This window comes from Erpetoichthys calabaricus, chromosome 9, assembly GCF_900747795.2.
Source record: "Erpetoichthys calabaricus chromosome 9, fErpCal1.3, whole genome shotgun sequence".
Lineage (NCBI taxonomy): Eukaryota > Metazoa > Chordata > Cladistia > Polypteriformes > Polypteridae > Erpetoichthys > Erpetoichthys calabaricus.
In genome coordinates, this window is record NC_041402.2 from 189,302,469 (window position 1) to 189,320,569 (window position 18,101).

The 18,101-nt window shown below is 35.6% G+C and overlaps 1 protein-coding gene across 9 annotated transcripts in view; it reads left to right on the forward strand.

The window, feature by feature from the left end:
• The window catches only part of gapvd1 (GTPase activating protein and VPS9 domains 1), a 103,806-nt gene that overhangs the window by 65,765 nt on the left and 19,940 nt on the right, over positions 1 to 18,101 (forward strand). For all 9 annotated transcript variants that reach the window (XM_028808668.2, XM_028808667.2, XM_028808675.2 and 6 more), the window contains 6 exons: positions 6,566 to 6,706; positions 8,224 to 8,358; positions 8,887 to 9,006; positions 13,581 to 13,658; positions 15,131 to 15,489; positions 17,605 to 17,692. In XM_028808668.2, the coding sequence (XP_028664501.1) occupies positions 6,566 to 6,706; positions 8,224 to 8,358; positions 8,887 to 9,006; positions 13,581 to 13,658; positions 15,131 to 15,489; positions 17,605 to 17,692 (921 nt within the window). The remainder of the gene's footprint in view (positions 1 to 6,565; positions 6,707 to 8,223; positions 8,359 to 8,886; positions 9,007 to 13,580; positions 13,659 to 15,130; positions 15,490 to 17,604; positions 17,693 to 18,101) is intronic.

The following is an 18,101-nucleotide window of genomic DNA, read 5'->3' on the forward strand; positions in this document are numbered from 1 at the left end:
ATGTGTAGGTGCTTTTCAACTCCCTACCCTCAAGTAATATATGTTACATTTTAATTTAATATGTGCTTTTAGAAAACTCATTGAAATTGATTTTCAATATAGAGAATTTTCCAAATGTTATATTTACTTGCATAATAGTAAGTTTACACAACTGGCAAATTTTAAAGCTGCTTCTAGAACAGTTTTCTCATCCAATGAATTTGTAGTCTTCATAATCTAACTTTTCACCTCATTTTTATTCCTTCAGAACTGTGGTTCATGCAGAAGCTGGCAAATTGTGTATAACTTTTTTTCCTACTTTTTGTGTCCATGAAAGTGAAATTAGAAGTTTCTTAACACAAAGAAAGGGAAGCAAGGCTGATAGGTCGTGTTGAATATGACATAGAGTTACAATTTGGATTTTTTTTTTTTTTTGGATCCACATTTCTTACTAAAATTAAATCATTTTAACATGCTGCTTGAGATTTACAACTTTCAAAGTGTACAAGCTATTTCATTGCTTTCAGTCCTTTTCAAATCCTGTCATGTTTTAGTGTTTTTCAGTAGTGCTCATATTTATTATATGTGTTGTTGTTAGAGATGAAGCAGTGGGACTTGGTACATACTGATGTAAACCAAACACTGTCACTTTCCCTTATGTTTTTCAGAAAATAGAAATCATTTTACTGGTAAGAGATTATAGGAGTTGTGCGATAAGAAGTTTTTAGTTCTGTAATTTTAATCCTGTTCCATTCAGTTAATAGCGCTATTACTGTGTACTGAGTGTGCTTAAAGGTTAAGCTTGGTGTTTTTCAAGTGCAACTCATGCATTAAAAAAAATTGATAATTGGTTTACTGTATTTGCTCTATTGATTACTCTGCCCATTTTCATTTTCCAGTGGGTGTTTTTTTGATCATGCATGAGTGAACAAGACATGTCACGGAATAGGTGGCTTGGTTATTCCAAAAATTTCAAAGCTTTTATTAATACAATGCACTGAACTGAACTGGGTTCAGTTTAGATGTATTGTTCTGTACAACATACTATGTTCTTTTCACTACGTTCCCACGCTCTGCGTTCATCTGGCTCCATAGGCTGTGTAAAGTAACACAGAATATAATATGTTTTGGGGGTGGGGGGGGGGGAATTTGACATTGGGTTGTCATAACTCCTCCCATGAAGGCCACTGCAAACAGACAAACTAGAAATGTATCATTGCCTCTGGAAAACAGTTCCAACAATCTGTGATAATTGTAGAAGGCATCTTTAAATGAAGATCTTTACTGCTTCAAAGTGGATATATTTGGTAAGTATAAAACCACCTATGGTCATGAGCTATGGGTAGTGACCGAAAGAACGAGATCGCGAATATAAGCGGCTGAAATGAGTTTCCTCCGCAGGGTGTCTGGGCTCTCCCTTAAAGATAGGGTGAGAAGCTCAGTCATCCGGGAGGGGCTCAGAGTAGAGCCGCTGCTCCTCCGCATCGAGTGGAGTCAGATGAGATGGCTTGGGCATCTGATTAGGATGCCTCCTGGACGCCTCCCTGGTGAGGTGTTCTGGGCACGCCCAACCGGGAGGAGGCCCTGGGGAAGACCCAGGACACGCTGGAGGGACTATGTCTCCCAAATGACCTGGGAACGCCTCGGGATTCTCCCGGAAGAGCTAGAAGAAGTGGCCGGGGAGAGGGAAGTCTGGGCATCTCTGCTCAAGCTGCTACCCCCACGACCCTACCTCGGGTAAGCGGAAGAGAATGGATGGATAGATGGATGGATGGATAAAACCAGTTTATGTCACCTATGGACTTGTATACTCTAAAGCCCCATTATAAACTACACAAACAAAATATTTGTCATAATTATAAAACACACAAATTTAGAACAAGTTCAAGTGGAAAATTAATATCTACCGTGATTTTAAAGGAAATACTTTCACTTGAGAAATACCAAGCTTATCCTGTAAGATTAGTAGTGTAAACTTTATGAACAGAGACACATTAAATATCAGTTGAAGAACTATCTGAGCTATTTACCTTTTAACTGTTCTGCTCATTACTCATGGTAGTCCTTGGCATTTGTTGATGGTCATTGCAAAACACAACTTTTAGAGGAAACTTTTTTTGTTATTCAAGCACATAATTTGTTGGTATAATTAGTTAGTTGGTATAATGAGAATTTTGGATATACAGTAAATATAATTTCATCCTGTAAAAGATCCTGTAAAATAGTAGTTTTAGCCAGATTTGAATGTAACACTTTTCTGTTATCTTGTATTTTTACCAAGTTTTGGTACTAAGTTGGTTTAGAACAGACGCAATATCCACTGAATTGTGGTGTCATTTTACGTATTAAATACAGTATTGACATTTATGGGCTGAACATTTACGTGGCCCATGTAATGAACTGAACATTGTAACCACTCTACAGGTAAGTATAGTTGAAAAGAAATATGAACTATGTACAGAATTCACCTTCTCCATGTTCTGTCCTTGGAAAAGCCTTTTAGTGAGCTGTACATGCATTTAAAATAACAAATGTGTGCTATCACTCCTGGCTTCTGTTGTACCCAGGGCTTGAACTGGGCTGGTACAATGTACCAGCAGTTTCTTGTTCCAGCTTTACGAACCGAAGCTTAGTTGCATATTGCAGTCTGACCTGCAAGGGGACACATTAGTTCTCCGTAATATTGCATGCATTTTACCACCAAGCTACCCCCTTCTAACCACCACCCTCACCCCACAAGTTCTTTGAAGTCTAACTATATAAGAGTCCTAAACAATCCTGTCTGGCTTGAATTTGTTTGGATTTTGTTATGAATCATAAGGAGTAAGAAGGAGCCAACGTAATAGGGAGTACTGCATGTTCCCAAAGAGGCCACTTACTAACTCTTGTCATCTTGGAGTTTCACCTAACTTTTCTTCATCCATTTCATCTCATTTTCCATACAGCTCCTTGTATGATTACTGCCTCAGTTTGTACGGTTTCACTCTTCTGTTCTCAGCACTCATTTGCATGCACCGCAAGCCCCATATCTCTGTGCAGAAGTGGAAAAAGAATGTTGTGTCTAAGAATACCCCGCTTGCTACAACATTATTACCAGCAAATATAGAAAAATTTAAAATACGTGACGGACAATTTTCGTTTTTCTAGAACTTCATCAAATTTCAATCAAATCTGTCAAGGTATTTTTGAGATTATTAGGTATTTAATTTTTCTTATGTTTGGGGGTTGATATATTGAAAAGACTTTTCTTACCTTGTACCTTAGATGTACAGTCCTGCCAAATTTCAGCTTTTTAATTGATCAGGAAATAGTGTTTCTGTCGAGTGAGTGAGTGAGTGGATGAGTCAGTCAGCTTTGCATTTTATATATTAACCATGAATTCTGACTTCACTCAATTTGTGGTAGTTGGTACCACTATCCTGATTCCTAAAGATATAGTCAAATGCTGAGTTTTTTTTTTTTTTTTTTCTTGTATGGTAAATTAGTGTAGCAGGTATTCAGAACCGTGCCAAACTTACTTAAAACAGCAAATCTGTACAAGGAGATGTAATATACATTTATTGGGGCATTAAATTTCCACCAAAGGAACATTGGAATAAGCAAGTTCAGAAAAAGATCAGATTAGTATTTTATGGTAGATCCCTGTCATTGTAATGTGCTATGTAAAATAAATTGAATTGTTTAGCAAACACAGACATGACAACTGTTTTCAGTTATCAATAATTTTGATGGTTTAGTAGCAATTAAAATAAGGCAAGCAATTGCACTAAATGTGCAATAAAATTTACAGTTTTTGTGTGTGATATTTAACATATTCATGTTTAGAATTTGTTCCCTGTTCTGAATGAATATAGTCATTTTCCTAATTTGAAGACGTTACAGCTGCCCAGAGCCGAAGATATCAACTACCCTTGAGTCTTGTTCATGGGTAATTATGATAATGTAAAACTGGCAGATGAACTGGCATAACATGAACATTTTTCTGGGTGCTTTGCCATTTTTAGCAGATACAGTTAGAAAGGTGATCTATGTCCCTGTCTTTACGGGCAGTCTTGAATACTGAGGAATGATGTACAGGCGGTGTTCATGATAAAAGGCAAATTATTTGTTACATTGTAGACCAACACCAGACTCTTTTTTGTTCTTGCCCATTACTTTTAAAATCTTACCATTGTTCAACAAAGAAAAAAGCCACCCCATGCAAAATGTTAATCATGTTTGAGCGGCACGTTTCTCCTCTCATTATATTAAACCCTGACATTCACTTAGTCCCTGCAGCGTTATTGACCTTGGTTCTTTCTCATTTGCATCCAACATTTTTCATTCTTTGGAATATGGCATTTGGGGACTTTTCCATCATTAAGTGAATTTACAGTGATTTCCTTATGTGTTTTCTCTGAGGGATTCAGTTATGAGATGCACATTAAATCCCCATTAATACCTCATTATCCTACTGATAAGATTACCATGATAATGAGGCAGAAATTCTAATTGTTTCACTTCTTGTTGGGCCTTTCATTTAATCATACACCTGAAAGAAAGCATGCATGTGCCTTGTAAGCAAACAGATAAATAAACAAACATAAAATAACTTAGTATTTTATAGTACTGTATTTTAGATTTAACTTTGTTTCCACGCATCCTTTTCATCTTTCTGGAATCTCTTTGTATGTTAAGTTTGAAAAAAAAAAAAAGTAAAGTACAAAGCTTTTTTCCAACATAATTTAGCTTCACCCTCATTTATATCTTAGTGTAATAGCCTCATCATAGCACCAACTGGGTGGAGTTCAGATAAAATACTAAAACGTTGATGTTCTATATATAAGGTATAGAATCTCTCCTTATTTTTTCTCTTATTTACACTTTTGTGAGAGCCATACAATTGAAAAGCAGATACTTGATAAGCACTAATGAAGCAATGAATACTTTTTAACCAAAAGTTACACTGGGTAACAGTTCACCCTTGATCAGATTTTAATTCCATGCTACATTGCAGAATCCAAAACCCTGAAGTCACTATAATATAATATTAGGCAAAGCATTTTTTTTCCTTGTGTCAGATACTAAAATAAATAACAATGTCTTGTCTACAATGCTACCAGTATTTTATGACATTTGGGTTTTTATTCCCCTTTAGACAAGTTTATTTTTTAAAGATTTTCTTTTCCCAAAGTGCGGATCACTCTGTCAGTAGGTGTGAAGTGCCCAGAAATAAACTATGCAATAGAAAACTACAAAAATCCTGTGCTGAGAATGATTATCACACCAGGGTGTTCTGAGTCTCCTTCTATAGAAATGTGCCTTGTGCACCTTCTAAGGCATCTTAATTACAGGCCCAGTCCGTGTCAAATAGCTTTTCACCCAGTGATGAAGTTTGATCTCAGCAACTGTTTATTCTTTTGGTCTCCACACAAGGCTTATGACCTTAGGTTAGAATGGGGATCTAGAGTGACCTGTAAATCAAAAGCATAACTTGAGGACTTCTATACTGTATGTCCTTCACAATCTTTTTCATTGTTTTAAAATGTGCTGTTTCTGAACCGATTCACTGTTAATTTTGCAATCTCCTTTCTTACACATGCAAACAAGTCACCTTAACATACCACAGCTTCACTCACACTTTGCTTGGTGAGGGCCATGATCTTAGATTTGAAGGTGCCAGTTCTCTTTTTGACAGCAATATACATATCAATTAAGCACTCCATCGGTCACAGTCTGATCAGGCCAAGAAGACAACATCATCCTCAAACAGCAACTGGGTCTTCAAACTGGATATTTTTCAAACTTCAGCTGTACTCTGATATCCTGTCTATGAAAATTAGTAGCAAGACAGAATTTATTCTTGGCAGAGTCCAGCACCCTCTTTAAACTATCTCAAGTTAATACAAGTACTAGTGTGGAAATAAATTTTCATTCTATAGAAATTCTACTTAAAAAAAAAAAAAAAAAAACCATTTTGATTAAATGTTGTGGAATGATATGTTTAAATTTGTTTTTGCTCACTGTGTAATGGAGGTTGGGCCCATTACTGCGTTAATTCATCATCTCCTTTAGCATCAAATTTCTGAGAGCGTTTCTAAATCAAAACCACTCAGATTATGAATAGACACTTTTGAATTCTAGCTACATGAAAATAAAGTATTGAGTACATGTCATGTTCATGTTGAGTTTAAAAAGAAACAAAAGAAAATGCATATTGTGTTCTTTAAAACTTGTTGCAGGACAAATATCCTCCCCAAATCTCTCTGCCCAACACAATCTGAAATTTTACTTTGGCTATATTGATACAGTCACAGAAAATCATTAACAATTAAATCCTAGTGTATAACTTACTGTATAGCAAGCTATTTACATTGTCTTCATTATTATTACTATATTATATTATTATAGCATTACTGTAAGGATGCCAGATGTTTATTCTAATAGTGAAATTATAATTATTGAATTACAAGTTATGCATTATGTAAAGAATACTTGAATATTCATTTTTAGTTTCTAACTTAAATTGATCCTGGTACAAGATCTGCCTGCTTTATTGTCCGTTGGGTTATTTTAGTAATGGTTTCTCCTGCTGTGATGTACGCAGGTGCAGCTGCTGAAAACATGTTGGGCAGTCTGTTATGCTTGCCAGGCCCTGGTTCAGTGCTTCTTGATGCATGCACGGGATCCACTATATCAGAGACCACCAGTGAAGCCTGGAGTGTGGAAGTCTTGCCTAGTGATTCTGGTAAGTGCATACTGTAAAACTCATAGGTATGATTATTATTGATTGCTTAAATAAACTAAAGTGCCAGCAGCAGTCAAGCTAAAGTTAGAAAATGGAATGAACCTTAACAAAACTGATAATGTCATTTCTCAATGTAGTCTCCACACTTCTCAATGCACTTGCGCCACCTGCCTGGATTCCAGCAGAATAAAATGTTTTGTCTTGCTATACATATGTTACTATGTAGCTCCAGACACAATGACATCATGTTGAGTGTAGAATCTTGAGTTAGGAAGCAAGTAGCTCTGTTGGCATCTTCCCCTATTTTGTTTTCCGATATTCCAGTGTGTTTGGAGTGTAAATGTTAAGACCTCCAACTTTATCTGCTAAGTGCATACAGCTGATGTTCATCTAGTCAATGCACTGGCTTTTCATCCACCTGCATAAGCCAGGTGTAAACAGCCTGATGGGCTTTTAAGGCTTTTACTTTGATGCTTCTTGTTAATGTTTGCATCATAACTCTCAGGCAAATAAGACTCATTCAAGGCGGGTTAATTGAAATTCATTCCCATTTTCAAGTTTAAATTGAACAACGGTTTAATTATGTACACACAGCAACAATCCATTATCTAAATCACTGTTTTATGAGCAAGATCTGCAGTTTTGTGTGTTTTTTTTTTTTCCTCCTTCATGGCATTGAGATATTAATGGATGCATTTTAAATGAACATGCTTTGTCAGTTTGTGCTTATAGCAGTCTGTCAGACTGAATTTACTGAGACATGGAGTATCTTTGTGGTGAATTTTTAGGTGTTAAATCAGACATAATATAGATATATTAATTAAGCATTAGTCACCAAACTGACATGATTAGTTGCATTCTGTAGATATATTGCAAGCTTGTTAACAGATGTGATTGGTTCAATGGTTTTGATGTACATGGAGTGCTATGAGATTAACTAATATCCCCCATGAATCCCAGATATGTTGTTTGTCTCGTCATGCATCTTTCAGTTACCGCTCCAGGGTTTTGTAAACTCTTAACACTAAAAATAACCGCAAAGTTCCTTTATAATTATTGTTGTTTTTATTTGTTTCATTTCTTACTAGAGATTTTTGATGATGTCTCCATTACATAAACTCTCTCTTTAATATTTGCCTCTGAGCTCAGTATTTAAGACGTATTTAAACTCATACATACATAGAGCTAAAGCTTTTCACTTGCAGAAATTAAAGTGTAAAAGATGTTATTTAAAAACACCTAAAGAAATGTTTATTGTGACAATCAAGGAACTAACTAATAACTATTTTTTAAAAGTCAAAAGTTGTGTTGCTGGCAGTTTTTCTGATATTTTTAAGTAAGGTATGGTAAATATTAAATGTATCTTTATTTGCTGTTTTTGAATTACTTCAAATTAAGCAAAGCCAGAATATATGTAATTGGGCAAAGTTTTATTCATTTTGCTTTTTTTGGCCTCTATAATTGGAAACTTACATTTTTGATATGGGGGAAAAAAAAAAGTTTTCTATGGCTTGCAGAAGCTCCAGATGTGAAACAGGAGGAACGCCTGCAAGAACTTGAAAGTTGCTCCGGATTGGGTAGTACTTCAGATGACACGGATGTGCGTGAAGTTAGTTCTCGGCCTAGCACACCTGGTCTCAGTGTTGTTTCAGGTAATAATATATATTGATATCCATCCACTCACTTTCCTAACTCGCTTGCCCTGGACAAGGTTGCATTGTAGCTGGAGCTCATCCCTGTAAGCACAGGACACAAACCAGGAACAATCCATGAACACGGCACCAGCCCATCACAGGGTTGTATATAATATATTGATGATAAGTAACTGTTTGTAACTCTGACCATGGCAATATGGAAATGTTGCATTAGAAATTAGCACACACATCTGAAGCTATCTTTGTGGTCAAAATAAATTGGATCATCCACCTCGTCTTGTTTCAATTAATTTAAAGCTGAATTACTAGTCTGGCAATTATCTTAAAGTTACAACAGTATTGGGTTTTAGTGTTTAACAAACTGGACAGCACTTACAATGCCAGACTAGTTGTAAACATTTCTTGTATTTACTGTTTCAATCGCATTGTTTAGATTTTTCAGAATACAATAGTGCTTGATCCTATTTCTTTAATGAAAAATGATAAAGGTGAAACATTTAAAATTAAATGTACCCTTTTGCACAGGGATAAGTGCTACATCAGAGGACATTCCCAATAAAATTGAAGATCTGAGGTCAGAGTGCAGTTCTGATTTTGGAGGAAAGGATTCTGTAACGAGTCCTGAAGCAGACGATTCTGGACATGGTAAGTAAGACATTCCATTTGGCAGAAAAAGGACATTGTTAGAGTAATTTTTAAGTTAAGATTGTTCCAGGGGCATTAGGAATAGAAAATTCCTGTGTATAGGTTTATTTTCATTTTCTTTTTGCTAAAATTTGCCAAAACATCAACATTTCAGTGGTGCTTGAGTTGCTTCGGACCAAAGACCATTTTGCTAAAATCAAAGATACAGTGGAGCATTTACAACTAACAATCATTGTTTGCATAAATCCACACTAAAATTTGTTTATTTTACTGAAAGTATTTACTTGAATAATACTGCAATTCTAAACCACCTTTTCTGACTTTATTTCAAAACCACAAATTTCAGCCGGTCATCCATAATAACCCCTTGGCCAACAGGCAGCTTCATGTCACTGATGCAGCAGAAGTGGTGCACATCACTGGCTACATGGAATTAAAAGGGTTGCAAAGGTCAGTGGTGGGCTCACCAGGCAGATCTCATAGGACCAATTTGACACCTGTGTCAAGAAAATAAGCTTCCTGTTACACTAGAAAATGCTCCGCCGAAGAATTGATTCAGGTCCGAAATGGACTGGTGACACTCAAAACGATAGTTAACATCTGAGATTAGCACAAATAAGTTGGATAATATGAAAAGGAATCAAAGAAATTCAACTTTTGGAAGAAAAAAAATTAAATTTGAAAGCAAGTCTACAAAACCACAGGAATAAGTTCCTTTTTCCTAGTCTGCAGCTTTAGTGCACTTCAAACAAAGATGTTTTATAACTGAAGAGTTTTGCTCTGAAATATTTAAACAAACCATGTTTACTTTTTAAATAATTATATAGGACCCTTGAGGCTTTGGCTAATTGTAATTGTAATTAAAATAAAGAATTATAATTAAGTATTACTCAGAATAGCAAATGTATTTTTATTGTCTTTGCTATGTTAATAAAATTATTTAAAAAATAATATATAGTAATTCTGCATCACCCCAGAGCAAAATGTCCTTTTTAGAATAAAGGCAGTGCAAAGGACTGCAAGTGTGTGGAAAACGTTATGGCATACAAGACAACAGACAAAAGAATTGAGTGTTTTATCATGAAGACTGAAGTGAAGGGCAGAAATTGTTAGTGCTGCTGATTTATCGTAAAACTGTTATTGTACTTTATTATTATACTTAATTGTAATATAGTGGTTAATAGGTAAAGCTGGTAACAAGCTAGAGTATTATTGTATCTTGTATTATTCTGATTTAATTGTTAATTGTTGTATTTTGTTTTATACTTTAAGCATAAAACCATTTTATATTTATTGTGCTCCTGTTTCTTACATTTTTTTTCCTAGTCTCACATCTTCAGACTGGGAGTGTCAGCCTAAGGTTTCATTCAAGTATTAATCTGAGTTAGGGATGTCAGCTTCAGGACAGCAAGGGTTCAGGCCTACAACTTATTAAAACTTTAAATTTAAACGTTTTAAAGCCATATGACAAGTTAGTAGTACCAGAGGCTTGAAACTGCATGGTGAACCTTAAGGACCCTAAGGTTACCATTGCCCATTGTTCACTAATCCCTTAACCTGAGAAAGTGAGAGATGGATAACTTGGGTGTCCTCCTGACCCAACTCTAGACACCTTTGTAGTGATCAATAAAGACTTGGAGTAAAGAGGTATTTTCATTCCAGGAATGTTCTTAATTAGCAAACAATTACTGTTGCTAATGGACTAGACTTCTTCTGCCTTAATTTTAATTGACTTTCTTTTAGATTCTGAACCCTTGTTTCTTTTTTCATTAACCAGAAGCAGGCCATAATGAGATGCAAAGTGAACCAACAGATGACCAGCTAACTTTATTTCAGTTGTAATTATATGTCTAGAATACATTGCTGTTTTCAAGTGTTTTGCTGAAAAAAATAAAGTGAAGGTCTGGGAAATATTGCCCTATTGTGGTCTATGAAACATTCGGAAGGTGCTCTTAGAAACAGTTTTGGTAGTGTTTAATGAGCAGAAATTAAAGAAATTGGTTGGAGCAAAAATAGTTGCCCAACCTGAACTAAGAGACCCCAGAGTTAAATGGTCATCTGTTGACAAGGTTTGCATTTCTTTATTTTTTGGCTACTAGTTAGAGGAAAAAAGGAAATTAAGGGCTATGAACAGTACCTGTGTATGCTGTTGTCTTACTGAAGTTCTTGTTAAACACTCCTGTTAGCTCATTGTGAATCTTTCAGCACATGCCTTTGCATGAAAGAGTGCAGTCAGTTTTTACAAGAAAATCCAATGGTGGTAGTGTAGACATTTCTCTTATTTATTGAACAGTTGTCAGACAGCAGCCAGGTTATAAATAAATATCTCATTGCATATATGACAGTTATTTAAAACTCACTTTGCTCTGATGCAATGGTTATCATCTTAGAATCCATTTTACTAACACCTTGGGGACCAAAGGTGGTCAGCAGACTGTCCTTTCCAGAGAACATCATACACAACTTTCTAGTGAACATTATTGAGCCTGTTAGCTACCTAAAAGAGACATATGCATTATATTTCCTTTATGTGCCATTTGGTATGAGATTTGTAAAAGCATATATTTGTGATATGCACTAATTGGAATAACAAACGCAGTACATTTTATTACTAAAAATGTGATGTGCCATTCTTTGGAATGACAGAGGCATAGCAAATGGACGGATGCACAGCCAGCCACACAGACACTTATCCTTTTATAAAGGTGGATTTTGTGAATATATTATATAGTAGAATATATTTTACATTGTAGAGACCATGTAATATTTATCAGAGAATTAGATCGGTAACTACATCAGTGCTCTTTCTTGCTTAGTGTACATTTGTTTTTATTTCTATAAATGTAAAAATATTAAACTGTGTATAGTAGGAAAAGAGAAGGGTTAATCACTCAGTTAATTGTCAGTTTGCTTTCAGCAGTACTTGTAATTATTTAACATAATTAACAAGGTGCCAACAAAGGGAGACGCCATATCAATGTAGGTTCAGTGAAGGATCGGTTTCACTTTCTGGCTGGGACGACAGAAATATGAAGAGATCTGTACAGTTTAAGAACAAGGTTCATTAAGTGCCATAATTCTACATTATCACTTTCACATTTTTGCTTACTTACTCAGGCTTACTTTCACAACCCAAACACAATTGTTGAAATAAAATACGATTTATTTATAACATAAGAATAATATACATATACATATTAAACGTCTGTGCATGGAAGTATGTGTGTGTGTCTGTCTGGCCCGAAAGTGAGAGGTGAAGGTGGGGTAAGGGCTCCATCTCAGAGGAAACAGAAAACTCGCTTAGCCGCTAACATCGGCAAAACAGTATCCCTTTTACTTTTCCTCCCACCGCTAATGCACAAGCGATATGATCACGTTGGGGGAAATAAATCCTCCTAGGTGAGAGATACCCAGAGTAGTCCTTTCAATTACCTGACATCTCTACATTTCAATTTTTTTTCTGACGATTTGAATAGTTTCTAGGACCTCAGGCTTTTTACAGCACGGGCTTACATAGCTAGTGTTTGTGTGTGAGTTTGTGTGTGTGTGTGTATATGTGTATATATAAATAGCTTTTTTGATATTTTTTTTTCTATAGAAAAAGGCATATAATTTATTATTTCTAATCTTTCATTCACATGATTAATATGGATAAGTTCTTTAACTGGTTATGAAACTTCCATTGCCTGCAAGTGTGGTTCATTTATTACTAGCATTTGGTTGTCTCTCTACACACAGGGTTGTTGTTTGGGTGTGGGTGAGAGTTGCTGCTCTGCACCTTCTGACTGGATTTAGGAGTACTCCTCAAGAACTTATATTTATTATTATTACCTTTCAGTTATAGTTACACCAGTGCTATAGTATATCAGCTGGCTTTGTCCTAACTACTAAATTACAGCTAATAGTTCTCAAAACCAGTGCATTTGCTTACAATTTGTGGTGTATATGATGCTTTGTTCCTTTCCTGGTCGAGTTTCTCCAGACATGTGGAAGGATCTTCAGTACACTTTCTTTTGTTTCAGGAGCTGGTCTACTTTGTCTTGGTTGCACCTTGTGGTTGCAGACACTACTGCTTTTTCTTTTTAAAGTTTAAACACACTGTGCCTTACCTCTTGTTACTGCAAAATCATGTCTTATGAACAACTGGTGCTCAATCAGTTGCCATTTTCAACAAGATGAATAATATACATACACACCTCTGTTGGTGTACTCTGTGAAAGAGTCATGTAACGTAAAGGGTGGTTGATTGATGGAACAGTTGGTAGCACTACTGACTTGACAGTTTAGCTTATTGAGGTTGAATCTTGCACCCTTTTGATGTTTGTGTGGGGATGGGGTTTTAACCAGGCACTCCTGTTTTCCCTCCTATTTCCCAAAGATATGTTAGATTAAATACCAATTTTATTTTGGCCCAACTCACCTACAATGGTCTGGTACCCTATTAAGGGTTAGCTCCTGCTGTTTGTCCCAATGCTACCAGAAGGATCTGACTGCCTGCAGCCTTAAATTGGATTAAGCAGATTTTAGAATGTTGTTAATGATTGACTTGCTATATTTTGCTCTTTCTATTGTAGGCTCTCACCACTTGACATCTCCTCCTTCACAAGCTGACTCTTTGCTTGCTATGTTTGACCCCCTTTCTACATGTGAAGGTAAAAGAAAATCTATCAGACCAGCCTTCATTCAGAATTCATCTGTACCTTAAGCAGTAATTGTTTGAACAATTTTTTTCTTTTTGTAAGCATACAGTTCAATGATGAATCTTTTCATTATAATGTAAGAACTGAATAATATTGAACACATTTTACAATGCTGTATGTTCAAATAATATTTAAAATATGAAATATTTTAATGCCAGATATTGGCTAGCAGCACTGATACAAACATAGAGGCCTCATCTCACAGTAACTATTGCAGAGCTAAATTAATTTTGTATTGCTCTTCTGTGACTTTTTAGTTTTAACAAATATAAGTCTGGAAGCATTTGTGCGACTTAGTCTAGGCAATTCCAGATACTGAATAACTTATGTACCTGAATGTGCTCAGTAATAAATTGTTAGTTTTCATTGTAATAATATAAAATATATAAACATTTCAGAATGATGTGCAAAGCAACAATCATTTACAGTAACTGAACAAAATTAGTTGCCATACTTTCCAGTTGTATAAATATTGAGTAGAGTGCAGTGTTTTATATGCCATGGTAATGCATTAGAGATAGAAATTGGAAAGGTGGGTCATCAAAATCTGGAAGAAATCCAGCAGACCCTAGTAGCTTTTATCATAAAAAAATGAATGAGCTTGATGGGCTGAATAGTTTAGGTACCTACTTCATTTTTTTTTTTTTTTGTGTATCTGAGTAGCAGAGCTGATCCAAACACATCAGTAGTGAGCTGCACCCTATATAGCTCTGACTGAATTAAAATAAATAATAGTATGAGAAAGGCCACCAAGTCAGTGGCATTGAAGCGGGATGATGCTAATATACAACTACCCCTCAGGTATAATTAGAATTATTGTTCCTCACAGCATGAATTTACCTTTTGAAAGAAAAAAGCAAAACTTATGTTAAACTTGGTATTATGTTACATTCTAGTCATGATAATGGAACTGTTTATTTATTGCCAAACCCAGTGTAGTATTCCTGTAGTTGAGCATTCTTGTTTGGCAACAAATTCACTAACTTTATTCAAAAATAGGCACTTAATATATAATTAACATTTTAATATGCCATATAATAAAGAAAATGGTTACGCTTGTTATCTGTGAATAAAAAACATAAAATAATAAAGTGAACAAGAAAATGCTGTAAAACAAAAAAAAGAATACTTGCTACAGGTAGAACTTGCATGCCAGCTGACTGGCCTTTTTCATCAAATACGTGGACCAGCTTACAAGGAAAGTTGTGTATGTCTTTATATCCCTATGTTACAATTTATTTAATGGCTCTTTAATCTATGTATATTTATTGCATTACATAACTAGAGGAAAGTTAATCTGAAATAAACTTCTGTGTCTCATTCATAAAAGCAGTGATAGATTCTTTAGTCATGTGGCACCTGTACATTGTATATCGGTTTCATTGTTTACTGAAATGGTGGTCCTCTTCTTTTGCATATTACAGGGTCATTAGCACCTGCAGTTGTACGTCCCAAGGTTCATTATGCCCGACCTCCTCACCCTCCTCCAGATCCCCCAATTCCTGAACTGTTTCCCGTAATCCAAGAGGCTAGATTGCCCATGTTTGGCCCACATGGTGTGCTGCCAGTTGACTTGGAGCAGAACAAACAACGTCATTCCTATCCAGACAGACTAGTGAGGAGCAAGAGTTCAGACATAGTGCCTGCTTCCCGAAGGCCCACCAGTGACCCCAGCTGGAACAGACGTGCTCCCAATGAAGAGAGAGACACTACAGTAGGAACTTCTGCTGCATTTGTTACAGGACCATCCTCTTCCCCTAGTAAAGATTCACTAAAAGGAGAGGTAAGGTTTTGCAGTATACTGTACTTGAAAATAAAAAAACTGCATGTGATTTATTTATACAGTAGGTATAGAAACATCAGATTGTCAAACTTTATTTTTAGCACTTAAAAAGAATTTGCCAGCATATTTACTTTGTCTATAACATACAAATCAAATGAAATATTTGTCACTTGCAATTGTACAAAGTAACATACGTAGTAAAGTGCTTGAGATTGAAGTTGCTGAGCTCCAAGGCTATGCATTAGAAGAATATAAAAAGACAATAAATACTCGACTGTTTTAAAAAAAAAAAAAAAAAATACAGTGATCCCTCCTCCATCGCGGAGGTTGTGTTCCAGAGCCCCCTGTGAAAGGTGAAAATCCGCGAAGTAAAAACCATATGTTTATATAGTTATTTTTTATATTGTCACACTTGGGTCACAGATTTGCACAGAAACACAGGAGGTTGTAGAGAGACAGGAACTTTATTCAAACACTGCAAACAAACATTTGTCTCTTTTTCAAAGAGTTTCAAAAAGTTTAAACGTGCTCCAGGACAGGACAGAGGTGACGGTTCCGTCTCAGAATTAAAAGAATGCAACCATATCTTCCTCTTCAAAGGAGTGCGCGCCAGGAGCAGAGAATGTCAGCGAGAGAGAGAAAAGCAAACAATCAAAAATCAATTGGTGCTGTTTGAGCTTTTAAGTATGCGAAGCACCGTGCGGGAAGCAAATCGCTTGACAAAGCAGCCGCATGTTAGCCCAGCAAGGAAGGGAGCAATGTGAAGGTAGTCTCATCATTTTTTAGACAAGCGTCCGTATCCTCTAGGGGTGCGAACAGCCCTCCTGCTCACACCCCCTCCGTCAGGAGCAGAGAATGTCAGAGCGAGAGAGAGAAAAGCAAACAATCAAAAATCAATAGGTGCTGTTTGGGCTTTTAAGTATGCAAAGCACCGTGTGGGAAGCATATCGTGCAGAAAAAGCAGCCACAAGTAAGCCCAGCAAGGAAGGGAGCAATGTGAAGGTAGTCTTTCAGTGTTTTTTGAGGAGCGTCCGTATCCTCTATATTTGAGGAGTTTTATTTAATACATGCTGTGATTGGGTAGCTTCTCAGCCATCAGCCAATAGCGTTCCTTGTATGAAATCAACTGGGCAAACCAACTGAGGAAGCATATACCAGAAATTAAAAGACCCATTGTCCACTGAAACCCACGAACCAGCAAAAAATCTGCGATATATATTTAAATATGCTTACATATAAAATCCACGATATTGTGAAGCTGCGAAAGTCGAAGAGCGATATAGCGAGGGATTACTGTAGATATCATTATAGACAATGACAGCATTATATTCATAATATAAAAATATATATTGAGTAAATAACAATAGGGCATTAATGAACAAAATTAGTTTGTGAATATCCCTTTGGGATTAATAAAGTATCTATGTATCTATCTATCTATCTATCTAATGTAGCTCTAGGCACTGTCCTCATTTTGGATGCATACATAATTCAGATTTGAAATAAGCTAAAGCAGCAAAATTTTCAGAATGGTTAATTTTGTGAGACTTTACTTATGAAACCATCAAAGATTGGTACAAGCAAGTATGACTGATTTTAGAGGGTTAGGGTTGGTGACATGTTCCATTCCCATTCTACAAACCTATAGTTGTGCTAAATTAAGTTCATCATTAAGCTATTATAGGATTATGAATGACTATATATTTAATGCTCATGATGTGATATTTTTATTATATTTACGGTACTTAGATTTAAAAAAATGCTTTAAAACATGAAGAAAAACTCCTTGTATGTAATGCACAGCAGCTTGTTTCTCCTTTTGTGTTTTTGTTTCCATTAGCCATGTTTTCATTTCCTCACACATGGTCTAAAAGTTTTTCTTCCTAGTTCCCTTGATGCTTCCATAATTTTAATACATCTTTCTGCTCATCTTTTTTTCTGTTGTTTTGTTGTTAATGTGTTTCTGAGGGTTTCGCCTAAATTAAGGTCACAGCTTCTAACATGTTTGTTACCATTAACAATTTGAGAAATAATACTTTGAGTGGGAATGGTTTCATGTCTACTTATGATAGTTTTTAATAGTAATTTTGTGTGATGATAATTTTATTTGTATAGGCAGAAGAGAGGAAAGATAGTGATGATGAAAAATCAGATAGGAGCAGACCTTGGTGGAAAAAGCGCTTTGTCTCTGCCATTCCAAAAGGTAAGTAGGAATTTTGTTACAGATTAATACACATAAATGATAAACATACATTTCAAAACTGATAATCTTGCACACAATATAATTCAAATTATGGCTGTCTCTTTTGGCAGTAATTTATTTTGAAGTATTTTACATTAAAAGCATGGGTTCATTTGAATATATTCTAACGGGTGTTAAAAGTTCCTGTGTCCATATGTACAGTGTAATCTTAGGTACAGTGTTTGGAAGTATCAAATACATCAATAAAGTGCTGTTTTGATCATAATCAGTCTTTTAAACATTGTTAGTTTGCAGATACACAACATGTAGAGTATTAGAAAATTTTATCATTCATCATTGATTAAGCTCCCAAGATTTTCTTTGAATGGTTCTCCCTACCTTTTTATATATTTCTCTTGGCTTTATTTTT